Raw genomic sequence first — 22,928 nt, forward strand, 5'->3', positions numbered from 1 at the left:
TAGATTTTCGTTTTGTACTGTAGACCTTTTAGTTTAATAAAATCTCTTTCTATTGTAGACTAATATACATACATATATATATATATATATATATATATATAGATATAGACACACGCGCACACATGTAATATGTGTACCTGGTCAGGAGCAACATGCTCACATGTTATCTCCAGTTTTTCCCTAGCATTTGGCATTTCGTCGCTAGGCTACATACATATTGTCATTTGATTTTTTTTTCCCAAAAAAGAAATTAATTAAACATAACAATATTAAACGTCGGCTACTTTCTCTACGAATTATAGTCAAGTGAAGCTGGTGTGCCAAAGGATATGAACCTCAAATTGGAGTCATATATTTGACTTTTAGGGAGCGTTTGGATAAAACCAAACCATGATTTAGAGAATAGCTTATAGAGAATAGATTTTGGGGAGAATAGATTTTCTGAAAAAGTGATTCTGATAAATTGAGAATATTTGGATAATTGTTGTCAGAAACACTTTTCATATGTACAAATTACTAAAAAGGGCATACAAATATAATAATTACATAAAAGATAGATTTTATAATATATTTTAATATGAAGAAAAAATTGTTAATAATATATATATTTTTACCAACGTAATTGATAATATATAAGAAACTATAATTACTAAATAATTAATATGTGTATATATATTTATAAAAAAAAGATTAAATATGTTTATAGAAAAATGATTAAAAAAAAGTGCCGTAATAATTAAGATGTTGCATCGATATGGAGCTTTTGTAATAAGTTTTTGTTTTAACTACATATTACTAGTATGGTCAAAGCTTTCCTTCAATAAAAGTTTAAGACCTTGTCTACATATTAACTCTCTAATTAGGTTTTACATTAAGAACCGAAATAATAACCTTACATTTAAGACCAATATTAACTCTCCAATTAGGTCCTATATTAAATATTGGAATAATAAATTTGTTAATTTTTTTTTGCCAACATAATAAACAATGTATGAAAACATATATTAATTACTACATCCAGTTCTAAATATAAGAACTAGTTGACTAATTTGAGCAGATTAAAAAAATAAGTGGTAATTCTTAATATGTGTATATATAATTATAAAATATAAGATTATGTTTTTAGAAAAATAAATAATTGTTTTCAACAAAAAAAAAATTACTATAGGGGGTGGGGGGAGAACTGCTCAAAAAGCAAAATTTTTTTGCTTATTACAAACCATGGTTTTGATGGGCAAACCATAATTTTATCATAAAACCATGATTTCAAAAAATTGATGGGTGTTTGGATAATTTTTTCCCAAACCATGGTTTAAAATACCATGTGCAAGTTTTAAATAACTAAAAGACGACTACCAATTTGCAAGTTATTTCAGCCTGCACAACATTTAGTTCACACAGCCATTGCAAGCTAGCCCTTTCTACTAGCCCTAATTTTAAGAAAAACCAACATATTTAATATGTTTTAATTATAAATTTGTAATTTAAAATTACACTTTCCGTCTCACTCAGTTTGAAATGCATGTTATGTTGGCAAAAAAAAAAAAAAAAACCAAAAGAAATGCTTATGTTACTGTGTAATACAACATTGAAAATTAGCTAACCTGACAAACTTATGTTTTTACATGCATTTTTATATATTTTTGGTGGGTTTTTGTCATTATTATTAGTCCTTAATTGTATTATTTGAGTATAATTTATATTAGAGTGCTTTAACTTGAATTAGTGCATAATAGGGGTAAAATTGTCATAATTGTGATTGATTGATTTTTAAGGACAATTAATACTACCTTATTGTTGAATTTTGGTTGCAGGTTTTTGGAAGATTAAAAAATAAAAATGAAAATTAAAAAAAAGGAAAAAATATAATAAATAATAAATAAATAATATATATAATAATAAAAAGGGGAGCAAAACGCAACATTTTGCCCCCAACCTAATATCTAATATTTATAATCATCATCTTCGTGAAAAGGAGGGAGCACGACAGGAGGAGTGAGCAGCGGCAAATAAAAAAAAAAACAGAGAGAGCACTACATATTAAGAAGACCACTACATAGGCTTGACATCCTTTTCGTATGCATTCATCTACTTGAGCAGCAGACAAGAATACTGACCCACTAAATGGTCCTGCAGGCATCACATCTCCAGGGAAGACAACTACTCTTTTTCTACAATCTAACACAGCATTATTACGTGATAACTAATCCATCCCAATAATTACATCCATCCCTTGTAATGGCAAACAAATTAGATCTATTGTTATTCTACAGACTTTAAAATCTAACATAAGGTTTAAACAAGCTTGAGTAGTTCTAACAGAAAAACCCGTAGGAGTTGATACACTAAAAATAGCAGGCATATTAGAGATATGCAAATTATAATGCAAGACATATTTATAAGAAACAAAGGAATGGGTAGCACTAGAATCGAATAGTGCTTTGACGTTATGTCCCTCGAGGGATATCATACCTTTGATGGCATTAGGGGCAGCACCTACTTCTTCCTAAGTGATAGCAAAGACACCGCCTGACATTAGTGATCGAGTATCCTGGGAGTTTTGAGTGTTATGCTAATTCTCAGAACAATAACAAGCAATGTGCCCCATCTTGTGACACTTGTAGTATTCCTAATATTTTCCAGGATGGTTCCTTCCACACTATAAGCAAGGTCCATAGATAGTAGGGGTTGACATCACTGATTCATGATAAGTGATCAGGTTTCTATTAGATTGAGATCTTGAGATTATGCTCTTCTGGGCTGAGCTCTTCTGTACAGGTTTTTTATGGCTTAAGTTTTGATTCTTCCATATGGACCTACACTTCCTGTGCCCATAATATTTCTCTTACTAACCCCTCCAGTTGGTCCAGGGTATAAGGAAAATCGCCCTTGAGAATCCCTTCTACGAGCTTCATCAGCCTCACCAGTTCGCCTAGCTGTAACTCGAAGGTTGATACATATGTCTCCAAAATCGGTCATTGGAACTAGGGCTAGTTGTTGCTTCAAGTTTGGTCTAGCCCTTTCTTGTAATTGCCTAGCCATCCAACCTAAGTGCTCATCCCTCCACAACAATGTCACATATTTGGATAGGTCTATAAACTTAGCGATGAAGTCATCTTCATGAATATTGTCTTGTTGCAAGGCAAAGAACTCTGATTCCTTGTCTTGACGTAGGGCAGACGGGAAGTAGTGATCAAAGAACATCCTTTTGAATTCATCCCAAGTAATTTGTGAGTTATCAGCTGGGCTCACACTTTCCCACCAGCGCTTAGCTTGTCCCTCTAACAGCATAATAGCTACTTGCACCTTATTTTGAGTAGTGCAAAGGGCAGCTCTGAAGATGGTCTCCAGTTTATCAATCCAACCTTCAGCCTCAATTGGATTCATTCACCCTTAAATCTCGGGGGATTACGATGGCTCACATCTTTCCATACTGTTTTCATTGAAAGATCCACTAGAGGAGTTCGTTGGACAGTTTTTTTCCCGCCCTCAGCACTTGGAGCACCTCTCTCTCTAGACTGCAAGTCACCTACACTCTTACTCTCCAGTAGGTTTCTCTCTGCTTTGATCTCAAAATTCCTTTTTCCAATAATCTCCTCCTCCAGCTTTCTAAGCCTTTCTTCTACGACTTCAGCCACTACTTGTCGTAACTGTGTTAGTAAAACCTCGTTATTCTGCTGTTGAGGTTACTCAGGTAGTTGATCATTAGGTTGATTAAGAGGTTGCTCTAGAGAAGAAGAAGCCTCCTCCACTATGGGTTCAGTTCTTCATGGTCTTGCCATTCTCCCCACCTAAGGATGGAACCCATGAATACAACCAAACGAAAGAAAACACGAGAAAAGTAAGGACATTTTAGGAAAGTTTATGCAATCACGTATATTGCCACTATATGCATGCAGGAAGCAATTCAAAATCAAAAAAAGGAAAAGCCCCTAGCTCTGACTACAAAAATGTAAACTCACAACTTACTAACTAGAACTAACCATGATAGAAAGGACTAAAACTAGTAAACATACCCTATCATGGTTATTTAGAAACAATCACATCACTAAGGGGCTAACCATAATAGAAAGGCATTTAGCCTCAATTAAGGCTATCATGGTCAGAAAAGAAATAACATGTATATGTAATCAACATACACTATCATATAGCACATTTAAATGCAAACATTGTTAGGAGGAATTAGTCATAGCTAATATAGTTATAAAACAACACATCCTCAAATGATAAATTATAATAGCCGTTCAGATTTGACCATTTCTGTCAATACTAACAATAACTAAACTTGTAGAAATTGCCATAATCACATCATGGATCCATAATAATTCAATCACATGCAACCTAAGGCCCTCAGGCCCACTACTATCACTCCAATCTAGTGTCTAGAAAAATAAAACAAAGATAGAAGGTATAATATGTTCATTAAAATAAACGACATACAAATATCAGAAGGCAAAATAAGTCCCAAATGAATGCAATCCTGATGTGTGGCAATATATGAAAATATTACATAAAATAAGGTCCAGAAGCTCTACACTGTTAGCTGCAGCTATTGAGCCTCAGGAGTCCTCCCTAAAGGTCCCGCTAACGTATGGTTTCCTGAAAATGGTAAAATAATGGGAGTGAGACAACATCTCCGTAACTAAACCCTACCTGTCACACACCCTAGCATGGGCTAGCGAGGTGTCAGGTGGGATACAAAGAGTTAATAATAGTTGATAGACATTCATTTAACATTTAAACTCACAATAATCATATAAAACAAATATTTCCACCAATCTCATATAGTTTATACATTTCAAAAGAGATAACATACTTTTTATTTATTTAAAAGCTATAAATATTAATGAATATCCCATGTCATATGTAATTCCTGAACCCAAATCCACCCTTATATCCTCCTTATTTCTGCCGATTGGACCTATTGGCTAAGTTCTTCCCATTTGACTGGTAACTCTGACAAGCTCACCACACGAGTAATGTGGATTGGCCAAAGAACACAGAGCACTTGGTGGATCATGGGTCCCCCTTGAAGAACTAGTGTGGTGTCGCAGTCCCTCAAAGAACTAGTGGGACAATAATAGCGGCCAACCATAGAGCTCTATATGGAAGCCCATACCACGTGACAAGTGTATAAATCTTAATAACTCCAATTATCTCCTTGCCCCCACCCAACGAGATACATAGGATTCAGAATGACACATTTATATGCATAATCAATCGAATTTCATAATAACACATCATAATCATGAGTACTAATTTCTCACAATACAAACGATATTAATCCTTTTTAAAATAGCATCCCACAAAGACATTTCATACAAAACAAAATATACTTTTATAGAATTAGTTATAAAACCACTCACCAACTTCATACTAGAGCATGCAACAGATAGAAATTTAGTTACCTCGTCTCCTAGCTAGCAGTCAAATACAACCAAAGTCTGACCTCAAAAATACCACAATAGAGTTTATATCTAATAACTTGTAACTCGGAGATCAAAATGACAATCCACCAGTTGAAATTAACGACTTGGATGTCCCAAATGGGCTGACCAAATTTTAGGCCGATCCAACGATTGATAAACTCAAAACTAGTACTTTTTTAAGACTATCTCAGATATGTACGAAAATTGTTTACTCCCTCTAAACTCCGTCCACTACCTCCTATATATAGCCTCTTCAAGCTCCTTTACTCTGGTCATTATTCGATGTGGGACTTCTATATCATGCTATAATCTTCTAGAATATCACTCACACACACACATTCACACACACACACACACAAAATAACATGATTAAAAATAATAAAATAATAATAATAATAATTTGCCTATATCTCAATTTTTATTAACGTAATACTAAAATAAATTTATTTATAAATTTAATTAAATTCTATATATAAAAATATGGATGTTACACATCCACACATAAAACTCAAACTCAACATCTCGCAGTTAAACAACCAAAGCCAACGTGAATCGTTAAATATTTGTATATCCATTCTAAATAAACAGGTATATATCTGTGAAAAACTAATTTTGTTCGGGCCCCACAAAAATATTAAATGTAAATGAAATTAAAGCAAAGGAAAAAAAATGATTAATAAAAGATTAATATCCTTTTTGATTCTTTCTTGGAGGCTAAATTTGAAAAGTCCACCATGTGGTAAATGAAAAAAGGAAAATTAAATAAGAATATTTTTCTCACAATAAATGGTAATAAAGCAAAAGATAAAATTAAATGCTGATTGGTCTCTAATTTAGAAAATATGAGGTAAACACATTAAATAGGGAAATAAGAAAAATCAGAAAATAAAAATAAAAATTTCTCATTTAAGTTGATTGGCTCCTCAATAGAAACATATTTTGGAGTCATAATAGTAGAAAAATAAGAAAACAAAAATTAAAATAAAAAACCACAGTTTGATGATGATTTGGTTCTTAAATAGGAAGTTATATTGTGAATCATAATGAAGGAAAATTAAAAAACAAAAATTAAAGAAAAATTGGAAAACCCTAATTGGAGCCTATAAATAGGAGAGTGAGGGTTGGAGGAAAGGAGAGCACAATTCTAGAGTAGAAGAGAGGCAAGAGAAAAAAGTCTTGTTCTTTATTCTTTTCATGCAGCAAGCCTTAAGGGTACATGCTTCCACCTATTCTCATTTTTTTCTAATGACAAGTGATTTATCTTGTTTTAATTGTTTGATTTTCCCTTTAAGTTTTAAATGTACGTACTGCCTCACTATGCGCATTATTTTCACGCATGTATACTTCTTGCTATCTCTTTCTTGTTTTATTGTGAATATAGAGGCTCTCAGTTTATGGGCAATGTGTGTTGATCATTTCTTGCTTTCACTCATTTTTCTTAAATTTTGATGTAAACATTGTTTTACTAATTGAACTAAGAAAAATATGTTCATCAAAATTAATAAATAAAAATATTTTCTAGAGCCGTATGAGATTTTTAGAACCCCCGCAGGCTCACACGATTGCTCTTTCGTGTGAGATTATAGGAGTTTCCGCAGAAAGTGCAACCCTAAGCTTTTTTCTTAAAAATAAAATATTTTAAAATAAAATGTTTTCTAGAGCCGTGTGAGGTTTTTAAAATCTTCACAGGTTGGAATGATTATTCTTTTGTGTAAAATTATGGGAATCCCCGCAGGAAGTGTAACCCAAGATTTTTCTTTAAAAAAATAATAAATATTTTCAAATAAAGATAAAAAATTGTTTTCTTGAATTAAAAAACGACAACCCACAAAAAATCCTTTTTAAATAATCAAACAAATATTTTTAAAAAGATATCAATTAAATGACATGCATTTCTACCCCCAACTTATGTGAGTTTTGATCCCTCTAAAGGATACGTAGGCTCCAAATTTTTATCTTAGGTCAAATCCAATTTTATAAATATTTTTGTTTTTGTTTCTGTACGTAAAATTTTTTTTCTTTGTTTCTTTCTTTTTTTAGGGTAATTAAAATATAATTAAAAGGGCTATATTAATTTTGAGTAGTTAACTTAGGGCAACCGTTCTCTTGAACAGGTGTAGTGGGGTGCCTAACACTTTTCCTACACGCAATCAACTCCCGAACCTTATTCGGTTTTCGTAGACCACACTTTTAAAGTTTCTAAAATTAACCTTTTAAAATTTTGGTGGCAACTTCTCTTTCTTTTCTTTTATGGGATGAACGGGATTCGGGTGCGACAACATCACATTAAATTTATAAAAAAAATTGCATTATTATTCATAATAAACAGGGATACCAATCTTAATAATCATGCCCCCCCCCCTTTAAAGTTGTGAAAATAGGTTGTAGTTCTGGATGCAGCCGGCTTGTGATGACGGACTTTGATCCCCATTTAGTGGAAAGCCACTGTGAGATACGGATAAGAATCTTTTCATCATATTTTCTTCTTCTCATTTCATATCACTATTTGATTAAAAAAATTTGAATAATTTGGATTTCTGCAGTTGTAAATTTTCTAGAACAAATTTTAATATTTTAAATTCATTCATTTATTTTCATATATAATTATAATCATAATTTTATAAGATACTAAATCTTAACCATTCATTTTTTTTGTCAATTCATTCAACGATAAAAATGGGATGAGACGAAAAAAGAAAACGACAACAAGAATGAGAAGATGATACAAATACGTGAGGAAGATATTACAACAACTATTGCAAAATAGTCGCTCACAGTATCAATGATAATGAGGAGATATTAAATAAGTTGCAGTGAGTTGGTGAGCAATTTTATAAAATGTCGGACGTGGTTACCGCGCATTGAATCTCATTTTTTAACACATATATTTGAGTGAAAAAATACATTGACTACTCTCTATATTACTTTAATTATATATATATCTTCTATTTTAAAAACCTATACGAAGCTCCCTAAAAGGAAAAGAAATTAAAAAGTAAGGCGCTTCTAGTTTGTATGGGATGAACTTTTCATGCCATATTATTATATAAGTAGATCAGCTCAGTAATAAAGTAATATATTTATATATATAAATATATATATTATCTATGAATTTGGGTAAAATCATGCTATACCGAAAGTTTATTCTATTAAATAGATGGTTTGTTGATAGAATAGAGATGTACCTATTGACCTAGCATTGTCTAAAAAAGGCTTTGGTTTTCAAAGTGTACTCTTGTCAACAAGATCAAGAGATTGTAAAGGTTTATTAAGATTACAAAGCTTGGTTTGGACTTGAGAAAGCTTAATCAATATTTGTGAACCTTAAACTGACGTATCTTATCATAGAAACACTAAATAAGATGTTTCTAATCAAGTTATGTGAAGTACAATAGTGAGAACTAATTCTAGGTCCTTATTTGTCTCAAAGTCAAGTTTTTAACTTTGAATTTAACCTTTGTTTTCAAAATACCTTTCTTAAATAAGTTCATTTACAGATTAATTTTACTTAACCTAATCATGAACACAATTGCGATTTTTAACTTGTCTAGTCTTAGTCTTTGAAAGAGCAATACTTTTTATACCACTTGCAACCTGTGCGCTTACGGTTAAGCTCAACAGAGAATAATATGATCTTCAAAATATTACAAAAGCTCTTTCCACTGTTGTTGTGTCAACACTCAAATTGGGTTGAGATTAGAAAATGCTACCAGTTTTTCTGATCTTGCTTTTTCTCAACGGTCAAATTGCTTGTTTTTGGAATCTAATGGTCTTGCTTGGCTCCATTTTTCTCTCAACAATGCTGATTGGGTAGTGAAGAGTCGAAGCAAGAAATAAGTCTTCAATCTGCCTTTCATGGATTGCTTTTTAGGCTCAACTTTTACTGTATTTTTAGTGGCTCAAGAGATTTCATGGGGATCAAAGTTTTAGCTACAAATATTTGTGATCATCTCTCTGTTGGATCTCTAATTTTCCCGTCTTTTCTTCCTCTACTCAATCACTTCAAGTGTCTACTAGAAAGGTTGCCAGGTCTAGCCAAGGAACGAATCATGTTATCTTGAAGGACATCCTCTCCCTTTGCCAATTTTTTTCTTGTTTAGAGATATAGTAATAATTCCTGCTTTTCATTCAGTATTTTCTAAATTTCTTTCTACTTTTGTACTCTCTGCAATGTACTTATAATATGACTCATTTTTATTAATATTATTTGATCTTAAAAAAAAACAATATGATATGTTGATTTATTTTAAATTTTAAATAGACCCTATGTTTGCCTCCATATTTAAAATAGGTTCATACTACTTTTGATCCTAATTATAAGACATTATTTATAGATAAATAAATTTTTATAATTAGGATGATGAGAGCCTTTGTCATTCGCTTTAGGGTTCCCAATTAAAAATAAATCCAAACAAAGCAATATAGTGCAAAACTCGGCCCATTTCACTTTGAGGAGCTTTTATTTGAAATCATAAGCAAACTAAGTATCAAAAATAATAAATTGACAAGGCCAAAGGGGTTTAGGTTTTGAAAATTAATTTTACTTTACTAACTATTAAAGATGCAGTGGAATAAATCTAAAGTACTATTTTTTTATATTTTCTTTTATAAAAGTGAATGGGAATGGATATGATAAAATGTATGAGATGAATGCTCCTTGGAAATGGATTAATGACCTTCCATGTTCAAAATATTTTGGAAATGGAAAACCCCAAAACACCGTTTGGGTCTAGCAATCCTAATTACTCCTCTGGTCCTTAATATAATACCTATTTAATTAATTTGATTAGATTAAGGAAGTTAGGTAAGTTAGTTAATTATAAAAATGTGACATATTTTTCCTAAAACACCATAAACATCTTTCTTAATACCCTTCTCTTTCTTCTACTTGATTATGGTTAAAGGAGTATCCATAGGGATAATTTAGAGAAAATTGATAAAAATGAGAAATAGGTCTTATATTTAAGACTAAAACCAACTTAATAATTGGGTTTTATATTTAGAACCAGAGGAGTAGTGATTATTCCTACTACCATAGTTAATAAGCACCTCTTAAATTGCTATTTAAAACCACTTAGTGTGCAACTGTGATTAAATCAAACGGTTCGTTCCTCTTAAAGATTAATGCTCAACCGAGACATTAATAGAGCGCTCAATCGAGACACTAATAAAGCGCTCAACTGTAGTATCCACACTACCATGCCAAACAATACAATATCAATAAACTCACAAAAGTAAATATAGGAATACATAACTTTCAAACTATTAAATCCAATCACGGTTGCATTTGTCCAATTCAACAGAGATAATCAACTCAAAATCTCAGTCTCTAATATTACAAAGCACCATTCTACAACCAGAGAATCAAAATATAGATAAGAGAAAATGAATGGAATAAAATTAACTCCCCTATAGTAGCTCTGGAACTCAAACCATTATCTCCATCCCAAGAAGCGCGGTTAGATTAGCTACACATGAGTTTGAAGACCGCTAACACAGGTTTTACTCTCACGGCAGCCATGGATGGAAGGAAGTTGGCGCTGATGATGAAGGTGATTGATGGGAATGCTAGATGGTGGTTGGGTGTGAAGATGAGTTGTGCGGTGAGTGAGGAAGATGATGAAGGATGGTCCATGAGTGCGTGATATCTGGTCGCATCTCTATGGTCATATATAATAAAAGATGCTCTTGACGCCATCTTGTTTCCAGCTCCCCACTCACGGAGGATGAAGATTCAATTAGATGCCCTAGGTTTCTCCCCCAAAACGGTGAACTTCGTTTGGTCCTTTCTTGTTTTTTTTTTTCTCTCCACTTTCAGCTTCTCATTCTACAATAAAATCCAAGATAATATAATATCAAATATTCTTAAAAATCAATCAGTTAAAATAAATCATAAAAATATGATATTTTTGCTCTTTTTAGCAGTATTTTCATCAAATTACATTTAATTCAAATTAATCATAATAAATGCAATTAAGCTCAATAAATATGATAAAATCCTCAAATAAGATATAGAAAATCAAAATAAAATAAGGACTTCTCAGAGGACGAGGGGTATTATGTTAGATATCCGTAACCAAGTTGCAGGTGGTTCCTACGCATTCAATAACCAAGGTTCGAATCTCTGTTGGGAGAGATGCCCACATTTAGTGCCTGACAGTACTTCGAATGGGATTGCTTCTACTAGGAGGATACCTATGCTTTAGCAGGAAAAAAGAAATAACCACAAAGCTAACAAAAAAATTGTTGACGGAAGAGATGATGTTGCCATAAGATGACGTAAAACACATTAGCCAATGAAATGGAGACACCTATATTGGTAGTCTCCTACTTATTCATGTAAATGTGTGTATATCTATTTTTTTTAATGACCATTTGAGGGGTTGGACTTGAGTATTGCTGTGATAAATTGAAAGTAACTTTTCTGAAAGTAGTATTTTTGCATCCACACATAAACTCAAACTCAACATCTCGCAGTTAAACAACCAAAACCAACGCGAATTGTTAACTGTTTGTATATTCATTCTACATAAACATGTATACAGTATATCACATTAAATCTATAAAAAAATTACATTATTATTCATAGTAAATAGGGATGCCAACCTAAATAATCATGGCCCTCATCACGACTTTAAAATTGTGAATACGGGTTGTTGGATTTTGGGCTTGGATCCGCTTTCGATGGGTCGGATTATTTGACCGGGTATAAAGAGAATATACCTGTCAAATATACAAGCGATATTGCGATATGTTTGACTTGGTCAAACACCCTAAATCATATCCAATCGGTTACGATATAAATCTAATTAGTTTATAATAAATTAATTAATTTATATTGTATAGATTAAATATATATTAAGTATATATATTTAGAATTAATTGTGATTAATTCTGGATATTAAATTCAAATATCATGATATTATGAGATAAAGATATATTTATATATCCTATCTTAGATTTTATTTGATGGGCTCAATGATATTTTTGGCTACCCAAAATACCCCTGACAAAAGTTATAAATAGAGGCTTCCCCTCATCAGTTCAAATCACTCCAGTAGTTTGAGCTTTCCTACTATCTCTCTTTCTCTCTTATTTCTTTCTTGCAAAGAGGTGCTTTGCTGTGCACTCAAAAGCTTAGACTTTTATAATCTAGCTTAAGCGAGAGCTAAGAGGATCCGACCGACCCGACTCGAGATCCGACCCGGTACGTTTCTGATCCATCCTCTATTTATTCTAACATTGGTATCAGAGCCACGATGATCTTAAGGCTTTCAATATATATGCATGCATATATTATTCATTTTTTTCCGCTGCTGTTGATATGCTTGTATATCATTCGAATTTGAAATGCTTGTGATTTAAACTTGAATACACACTCTGCCTATATCATTGAAACTTGAAAACATTACCTGTAATGCCGTGAGATTCAAAAATGTGATCGAAATCCATTTTTCAAAAGCTCTAACATCAGCCATACAAACCAGTTTTTGGGTCTTTAAAAATGATGTTTTTTAAAGAAAATGAACCTATAGAGTTGTAGAACACGAAAATACGAGTTTATAGACACCTAAAATGCGTAAAACAGAGCTCAGAGGTGAAAGATATGGAGGTTCGAAGCTGGCAGGTCGTGATGGACCCACCAAAGCTCCAGCCGGCTTCAGATCGACCCGGTTGGAGGTCAGGGATGACTAACCCGCCCAAAACGACGTCGTTTTGGGCTGCGGTCAAACGCTGCGCTTCACTTTAAACGAAATGCAGCATTTCGAATCTACTGGACTCGGATCCACCATGGAGTCGAGTTGGTGGACCAACTCGACCCAAAAAAAAAATAATAATAATAAATTTTTTAAAAAAATTTCACCGACGCACCAAGGGGGCACATGGGGTCCACCCAGGGTCTCTTTGGTCATAAAAAGCACATATATAGACTTCTTAAGACGTGAGGAATCAAATGGAATGGGTTCGGTTATGGCGAGAGGCCAGAAAGGCAGCACGTGTATGACACGTGTTGATCCCGAGAGTGGGCGACCCTTCCCCCTTCATTTGTTTTTTAAATTTCTTTTGGGGAATGCTTCTAGGGGCACGTGAGGGCTTATTTTTGGACCCCGTTTGACCTGAAATATTTCTAAAATCATGAGCTACAAATTGATATATTATGTGCTTATTTTTTATGACTTTTTGGGTAGGAAAAATAGCAAATAAATGTTTTAAATATTTATTTTTATATTTTTCTTAACTTAAACTTTTTTTTTTTGGTTTAGGAAATGGCAATTGCAAATTCTAACCACTCTTTTGAAATATATCCAAGTTATTCTCCTCTTTCTGATGCTCCAAAGTCTTCAAATAATTATATTGAAGAAAGTACAAATAAAAGAAAAACGCATCACGAGTGAGCTCTAATGTACCTGAGAGGAGCAGTGGTAAAAGGAAATATGTTCCTGACCAACAAGAAGAAGAAGTTTGCAGACCTAAGGACATAAATTTAATTGAACAAATAGCAGAAAAGCATGCTAATGAATACAAGCATAAAAAATGTCTATTTTCAAAATTGAGCTATTATGCTAAACAAATTATCAATGAGCAAGACGTACTCTTTTTCTCAAACATTGTAATCCAATGCAGATAGGAACTGGCAAGAAGGGGACACATATTTAGTGAAGGATTTTTTAAACAAAGTCTTTGTAGATGCTGGAAAGACGTTAAAGAGAGTTTGAGAAAACCCATGATAAAATACATCATGAATGAATGAGTTTTTGTTCGTGTTTATTTTTCCCTTTTCGTTTTATGTTTACTCTTTGAGACTTCATTTTTGGACTATCCAAATCTTTGTAAACATTTATGCTTTGTTAATAAAGTTTTTATTATTATTATAAATGCTTTATTTGAGTGGTAGTTTCATGAGAAAAACTCAAATTGGGGATATGTTCAAGGAAAGTCAAAGATAAGAAAGGTAAGAGGCTAACCAGGAGTAATGGGATGGGAGCCAACCTAGTTGTCTCCTAATCATGAAAATGGCAAGACTCTTACCCAGACAATCTATGACTTACTTGAATAACGTGTATGTTACATACTATACTAAAATGCATTGTTGTCTATGTGATAGCACAATGTCTCAAAGAGAAATCAAGTCTATCATAGCTGACCTCGTAGGAGGTGACAAGCTGAATAAAGACAGTTACAGCATGTGGCATCGTAAGACATCATATGTCCTCGAAGAACAAGAAGTCACTAATGTGTTGACAACTTTTCTTCCAGAGCCTGAGGCGAATGCATTACGAAGGGACTAGGACGGCTATACGGCCTGGAAAAGAAGGGATACTATCACTAGAATTACTATGCTAAGTGCCATAACTGATGATGTGTTGGTGCAATTTGAAACATACCCTTCCGCCTCTGCCATGTGGGCAGTGCTAAAATCCGAATTTGATGGTACCTCTGCTGCAAGGCTTAGGAGACTCACCGTCAAACTTGATAATTTCAAGTTGGGTCTTAATACTCCCATAAGGCATCACCTAAGGGCAATGCAAAACTTGATCAGGGAGCTTAAGGAAGCCGGAGGTGCCTTATCTGATGAGCAACAGATTCAAGCTATCATGAGATCTCTCCCAGCAAGTTGGGACACCATGAAGCATACTATTACTCATAACAAGAGTATAAAAACCTTTGCTGATATAACTCGCCACCTCCAACTAGAGGATGACCAAATGGAAACTGTGAAACCTGTCAGCAAGGCATATTTAACTGAAGGAAAGGGAGGGGAAACCTCCCAAAACCAGTCCAAGAGAAGCAAAGGCTCTCAAAATAAGAAAGGCAGCCCTAAAGTGAAGAAGGGAAAGAATTCCTTCAAGAAAGGCAAGAAACCTGCAAAGAAGTAGAACATAGCAACCATGAAATGCTATGCTTGCCAACAGAAGGGGCATTATGCCAAGGACTACCCTGAGCAGAAAAAGGTATTAGATTTAGATTCGATACATTTCTCTTATGTTTGTAGCACTGCGTTTATTGCTGAAACTAATCCTGTTTGGGTTATAAACTTAGGGGCCACAGACCACGTGAGCAAGGATCGTGGCAACTTCATAGAATTTTATCGGTTACCAGCAAGAAGCAGATGGCTTTATGTTGGGAACAATGTGAGAGTAGAAGTCAAAGGGATCTGTACTTATGAGCTGACCCTGCATGGAGGAAAAACCCTAGTCCTACAAAATGTCCTCTACGCTCCAAAAATCTAACAAAATCTTGTGTCTGTTATTTCCTTAGTTAAATTTCATTTCAATGTCTTTTTTCATGATTTCATAGTAGACATTTCGTATTGGACCAATTTTTCAGTTTGTAGTTATGTTTTTTATGGTTTCTTTGTTTTAGAGAATTTCAATGACAATTTTTCTTGTTCTTGCTATGCACTTTCTTTCGATGTCAATTACGATATATGGCACGCTAGATTAGGACATATTGGTCAAGAACACATGACCAAACCGGCAAAAGAGGGTTTGCTAGGAAACATGTCCAAAAAGAAAATGCCTATGTGTGAATATTGCCTCGCTGGCAAGAGAATAAGGAAACCTTTCAGAAAGGCAACTAGGGCTAACCACCCTCTTGAACTGGTACACTCTAATATTTGTGGACCAATGAATGTTAGGGCATGTCACGGAGTATGGTATTTTATTACCTTCATCAATGATTCTTCTCGATATGGCTATACTTGCTTGATTTCCCACAAATCTGAGGCATTAGAGTGCTTTAAAAAATATCTCAATCTAGTGGAAAATCAGCTAGGTTCAAGAATCAAAGCCTTAAGAACTGACCCAGGTCGAGAATACCTCTTTGATTAGTTGAAGGAGCTTTCTGAAGAAAGGGGTATTGTTAGGCAACTAACAATCCCTGGTACTCCTCAACAAAACGGAGTTGCTAATATGAGAAACATAACTCTCCTCGATATGGTTAGATCAATGATGGCACGAGCTGAGCTTCCAACCTCATATGGGGGAGATGCTCTTTTAACTGCCACATTCATACTTAACCGAGTGCCTTCTAAATCAGTCACCATAACCCCTTGTGAATCATGGACAAACCGCAAACCGGATCTAGGCATTCCAAGACTATGGGGGTCAGCAGCCTTTATTTGTGATTCTTCCCATAAGTATGACAAGCTAGAACCGAGAGGCAAAAAGTGTATCTTCATAATATACTCTGAGAACTCTAAGGGGTATGTCTTTATTGGTGAAAATGATGACGGCTCAGTGACTGAGATAGAGTCAAGGGACTCAATATTCATAGAAACCGAGTTTCCTAGCAAAGGGAGTACTAATCAAACAAGCTGTCTTTATGACGCTGATAGCAATGAGGTACAATAAAGTGTTCCTTAGTCTACTGATTTGAGTGGGAGGGTTGAACCATTTTCACAACAAGGTCTAACTTAGCCACAGGAAGAAAGTCCTGCAGCAACTCCACTTACGAGAAGTAACAGAGACAAAACTCCTAGGAGATGCTTCTCAATTGAAGGAGCAACCTTCATCGTTAGTCTAGAAAATGATGAAGAAGACCCCGTAAGTATTGAAGAAGCACTATCAGGGCCCGCTAAGGAAAAATGGAAAAAGGCCTTACAAGAGGAAATGGATTCCATTGAGTCCAACTAAGTATGGGAATTAGTTAATCTACCACCTGGCCGAAAGGCAATTGGGAGCAAGTTGGTTCTCAAGTACAAACGTAAGGCTGATGGATCAATTGATAAACTCAAAGCAAGGTTAGTTGCCAAAGGGTATACACAACGAGAAGGAGTGGATAACGAAGACACCTTCTCACCTGTTGTACGTTTCAACTGGATACAACTGGTACTGGCTCTAGTAGCAAGTTTAGACTTAGAGTTACATCAGATGGATGTAAAACTGCTATCCTAAATAGAGAACTAGATGAAAAAAATCTGTATGAAACAACTTGAGGGCTTTATATAGAAAGGGAACGAACAAAAGGTTTGTAAACTCTTGAGATCCATTTATGGACTTAAGCAATCATCTAGGTGTGGTACTTAAGGTTCCACAAAGCTATAAGCTCCTGTGACTTCGAAATGATCTAGGAAGATCACTGCATTTATATCAAGCGGTTTGGAGACAACGTTGTCATTCTATCCCTCTATGTCGATGACATACTCCTAGCTAGTACCAATCTTAAACTAATAAAGATGACCAAAGAGTGTTTATCCTTGAACTTCAAGATGAAAGACATGGGCAAAGCAGAATATATCTTAGGCGCTAAGATAAGAAGAGATCATTCTAGAAAATTGCTGTCCTTGTCACAAAAGGCATACATAACAAAGATTCTTGAGCGTTTCAATATGAGAGACTGTAAGCCTATAGATATCCCTATGGTTAAGGGACATAACCTAAGCAAGGAAATACGCCCTATGAAACAATAAGATATAGAACACATGAAGAGAGTCTCATACTCAAGTGCCATTGGCAGCCTAATGTACGTCATGTTGTGTACCAGGCCGGACATATGCTTCGCAATTGGACTTGTGAGCTGATTCCAATCCAATCCAGCAGTAAAACACTGGGAAGGTATAAAGACGATTATGAGATATCTAAAAGGAACCATGTACTATGAGTTGTGCTATCAAGGAAATAGCCTTCGTGCGGAGGGTTATTCCGATGCTGATTGGGCAAGAGACCTGGAAAAGTGACACTGGACATCAGGCTATGCTTTCCTACTGAATAACGGAGCAATCTCTTGGAGCAACAAGAAACAAAGGTGTATGTCTCTTTCATCCATGGAAGCAGAATACATAGCATGTTCTGCAGCTGTCCAAGAAGCTGTATGGCTCAAAAGATTCTTAGTATGATTGGGAATCCATAGTGGTAGTGAGGAACCAACTCTAATTCACTGCGATAATCAAGCAGCAATAGCCTATGCAAAGGACTTTAAGTACCACAATTGTACTAAGCATATAGACATAAAATATCACTTTGTAAGGGATATGATTGTCAAGAAATAAGTGACAGTTCAATACTTGTCCACTCATAAGATGTTGGCAGATCCCCTAACCAAGACTATAGCTAGAGATCCTTTGGTCAAGTATGTAAAGGCCTTGGGCATGCGTAGAGCATGATGTATTGAATTTCTTTTTCTTTTTAATCCTTTTTCTTGTTCAATTACGCAGGCACAAGGCATGTTGTACTGAACTTGTTCGTTTCCTCTTACTTAGTAATTTAATGCATTTTATCTAGTTCAAGGAAATTTTCTTGTATATACATTTGTGTATTTATACATGCATAGGCACGAGGTATGCAACACTAATAGTCACAAGGTTGGTTCACTCACATGAGCAATCGCCTCGCTGTGTTCTCATGGGACATAGAAGGCTTGATAGCAGATGATCACCATGAGATGGTAGAAAAGAATCACTGCACAAATGTCACCTCAGCTAGACTGAGATGAGACCTATAAGAGTCTAGGCCGAATCATGGATAATGTGTAATCCATGAGACCTGTAGCCAGACAAGGAACTCTTCACTTGTAAGACATCATATATAGTTGTGATGAAAGAGCTCCTGGTTCAAAAGTTGGAGTGCATTTGGAACTTAAGTCTGTACAGTGCTACTAAAACCAAAAGCAACATACTCCACTTAGTGGATCGAGCACCGTAGCATGCAATTCATACTACATGAGCTCACTCAAATCCGTAACATGGGGCGTAGATGGAAGATCCCTGATCCATTACAGTGTGAGTCCCAGAAAGGAAATAATCCTTTTATAATGCCCTTAAGACTTAGACAGCATCACAAGGGTTTCGTTTAGTGATAGCTACTCTATCCTAAACCCCATGGTCAAGAATGATGCAATCTAACAGGTCAAGACTGGGAAAGCAACTATGCTAATCTAAATGATGAATAGTCAGAAGGAAGATTTATCCTGAAGTACACATCTACGTTGGTGTCTGTGACATGTTCCTTGCAGGTTGAATAGAACAGCTAAGCAAGTGTGGATACCATACATATAGGAAGGTAATCTGAGTAAACAAAATAACTCGAGAGGGATTAGATATGCCATAAGTAAAGTGTATGGATAAAACTAGGGCATTCGAGGCAACAAGCATACAATTTGCAGGTACATTAAAGGTGTTCTTGTGTGCTGGTCCTATATAAAGGATTCCTAGTGCACAAGCACCCGAATCGATAACGTCATGCCCATGCAGTCACGGAAGACACCTAGTATGAAGCAATGAAAGATTTAGCTATCACACGATGGACAGCCCATCAAGTGCGAGTGGGAGATGTTAGATTTTAGGCTTGGATCAACCCTTGATGGGCCGGATTATTTGACTGGGTATAAAGAGAATATACCAGTCAAATATCTAAGTAATATTATGATATGTTTGACTTGGTCAAACACCCTGAATCATATCCAATTGGTTACGATATAAATCTGATTAGTTTATAATAAATTAATTAATTTATATTGTATAGATTAAATATATATTAAGTATATATATTTAGAATTAATTGTGATTAATTCTGGATATTAAATTCAAATATCATAATATTATGAAATAAAGATATATTTATATATCCTATCTCAGATTTTATCTGATGGGCTTAGTGGATACTTTTGGCTACCCAAAATACCCCTGACAAAAGCTATAAATAGAGGCTACCCCCATCAGTTCAAATCACTCTAGTAGTTGAGCTTTCCTACTATCTCTCTCTCTCTCTCTCTTATTTATTTCTTGTAAAGAGATGCTCTGCTGTGCACTCAAAAGCTTAGCCTTTTATAGTCTAGCTTAAGTGCGAGCTAAGAAGATCCAACCGACCCGACCCGAGATCCGACCTGGTACGTTTCTGATCCATTCTCTATTTATTTTGACACAGGTTGTAGTTCCGGATGCACACAAAGACTTTGATCCCCATTTAATGGCAAGCCGCCAGTGAGATACGGATATATATATATATATATATATATGAATCCTTTTTATCATCATTTTATTCTTCTCATTTCATATCACCATTTGATAAAAAACAAATTGAATAATTGAGATTTAATATTTTATAAAATCATTGTTGTTTTAGGTCGTCTACAGCTGTAAATTGTCTAGAATAAATTTCAGTATTTTGAATTCATTCATTTATTTTCATATATAATTATAATCATAATTTTATAAGATATTAGATCTTAACTATTCTTTTTTTTTTGTCAATTCATTCAACGATAAAAATGGGATGAGAAAGAAAAAGGACAACAAGAATGAGAAGATGATGCAGATATGTGAGGACCATATTACAAAAACCATAGTAAATCAATGAAGATGAGGAGATATTAAATGAGTTGCTGTGAGTTGGTGAGCAATTTTATAAAATGTCGGACATGGTAACCGCGCATTCAACCTCATTTTTTAACATATATATGTGTGTGTGTTCGAGGAAAAAATTACTATTCTGTGTCTTATTATAAAATCTTTTTAACTAAATTGCATGGTTTAAGAAAACAGTTAAAATTAGTTAAAAGCAATTAATATGTAGCAAATACAAATTTTTTTCTAAATATACCCCTATATATGAATGGGTAGATGTGAGAAAGTAATAGTGAGGTAAATAAAGAACAAGAATGCATTAAATACATTAAACTAGGGGCAAATAGGTAAGAATATATTAAATGTTCAGACACACTCAAAAGGGATCTTATAAAAACGGACAAACCTATTCAAAAAATTGAATCTTATAAGAAGGGATAGAGGGAGTACATTGATTACTGTCTATGTTACTTTAATTATACTCTAATCATTTCTAACATGTTTCACATAAACAAAAAAAAAACTTTATTAACTTTCATTTAGAATTTAATAACTTTTTAACTTTATTTCTATTTAATATACATTATACTACTCTGTCATTTATTATAGGATCTTTTTAACTAAATTGCGCAGTTTAAGAAAAGAGTTAAAATTAGTTAAAAGTAATTAATATGTAGCAATGTAATTTTCTTCCAAATATACCCCTATATATAAATGGGTAAATGTGAGAGATTAATAGTGAGATAAATAAAGAAAAAGAATGCATTGAATCCATTAAACTGGGGGTAAAATAGGTAATAATACATTAAATATTTAGACAGACTCAAAAAGAATCTTATAAAAAGGGACAAATCTATTCAAAAAAATTAGATATTATAATAAGGGATAGAGGGAGTACTCTATTAGAGTGGAGTCAACACAATATTAAGTAAAAAGTAAAATTCTGTGTTCATAGTAAAATTTTCTCCCTCTACCCTATAAGTAGGACCAAAGGGGTATATAACTTCTATTTTTAAAGCCTATACGAAGCTCCCTAAAAGAAGAGGAAATTAAAAAGTAAAGCGCTTCTATTTTGTATGGGATGAACTTTTCATGCCATATTATTATATAAGTAGATCAGCTCAGTAATAGAACAATCAGAAATAGTTAGTGTTGCTTTTGTGAAGTTGTTTTTCAAGTATAGAGAGAGAAACAATAGATCCAACGTATATAACCTCTCGCAAGTCCTCATTTTATAGATTCAAGCTATTCTCATTTGCAAGAATTAGGTATTGAATCATCTATCAACTACCATTTAATTTATTTTTTACTTTCAATCGACCTTTCTCCTTTTGCTAACACCATAATTGGTGCAAACAAATTCTTCTTCTTTTTTTTCCTTCTCATTATTATTCTCTCTGTTTTTTTTTTAATTCCTTTCTTGTACTGAGAACCATTGGACGATGGCTGATGAATTAAATCAGATTGAGATTTCTTCATCCAATCCTTTGGAACAAGAAGTATATATGCATCCTCATGTTCTATCCCTCTGTCCCCTCTATCACAAGCCCATTGATATATATATATATATATATATATCAGCTTTTTTTTGTTTTAATTTCCTGATGGGAAAAAAAGAATATAGATTTCAGGAGCTCATGTAATTGCTGGTTGCTCTGTGAATTGATAGATGGAAGTTGATCAGCTGATGATTGACATTAAAGCACTGATCCAAAACGCGGAAGATGATCCCTTGTCACGTCCGTGTTGTATCTACAAGGCGCCCCGTTCAATCCGCGAGAAAAATGAACACTTGTACGCTCCAACAACTATTTCGATTGGCCCCTTTCACTACAATGATGGGAGGTTGAAAACATGGAAATGTATAAAGTGATAATGTTCAAGAGATTCATACAAAGGGCCATGACAAGCTTGGACGATTTGATCAGCTTTGTAAGGCGCTCAGAACCAAAGGTCCCTGCTTCTTACTCAGACGACATCAACTTAAACGGAAATGAATTTCAAAAACTTGTGCTACTGGATGGTGCTTTCATCATTGAACTCTTCCTGAGAGTTTATAATTGGATTATTGACGATAGCCCTCAAGTAAATGCTATATCGAAGGATTTGCTTTTACTTGAAAATTAACTTCCGTTCTTTTTTCCTCGAAGATTTATACAAAACAGCATTTCCTACTAGTCGAGATCACGGCCCTCCTTTATTGGGCTCTCATATAG

General features: G+C 34.2%; 1 protein-coding gene across 1 annotated transcript; it reads right to left on the bottom strand.

Moving 5' to 3' along the window:
- Positions 1-2,790: 2,790 nt before the first annotated feature.
- On the bottom strand, positions 2,791-3,387 carry LOC114719955 (uncharacterized). Its single transcript, XM_028905568.1, has one exon. The coding sequence runs from the start codon at positions 3,385-3,387 to the stop codon at positions 2,791-2,793; it is 597 nt and encodes a 198-aa protein (XP_028761401.1).
- Between the last annotated feature and the right edge of the window lie 19,541 nt (positions 3,388-22,928).

The sequence above is a fragment of the Neltuma alba genome, unplaced genomic scaffold (assembly GCF_004799145.2).
Source record: "Neltuma alba isolate B1F8T4 unplaced genomic scaffold, ASM479914v2 tig00000307_pilon, whole genome shotgun sequence".
Lineage (NCBI taxonomy): Eukaryota > Viridiplantae > Streptophyta > Magnoliopsida > Fabales > Fabaceae > Neltuma > Neltuma alba.

Bases quoted from the DNA above. Each gene is read 5' to 3' on its own strand.
- LOC114719955 (XM_028905568.1), bottom strand. From the start codon at position 3,387: ATGAATCCAATTGAGGCTGAAGGTTGGATTGATAAACTGGAGACCATC.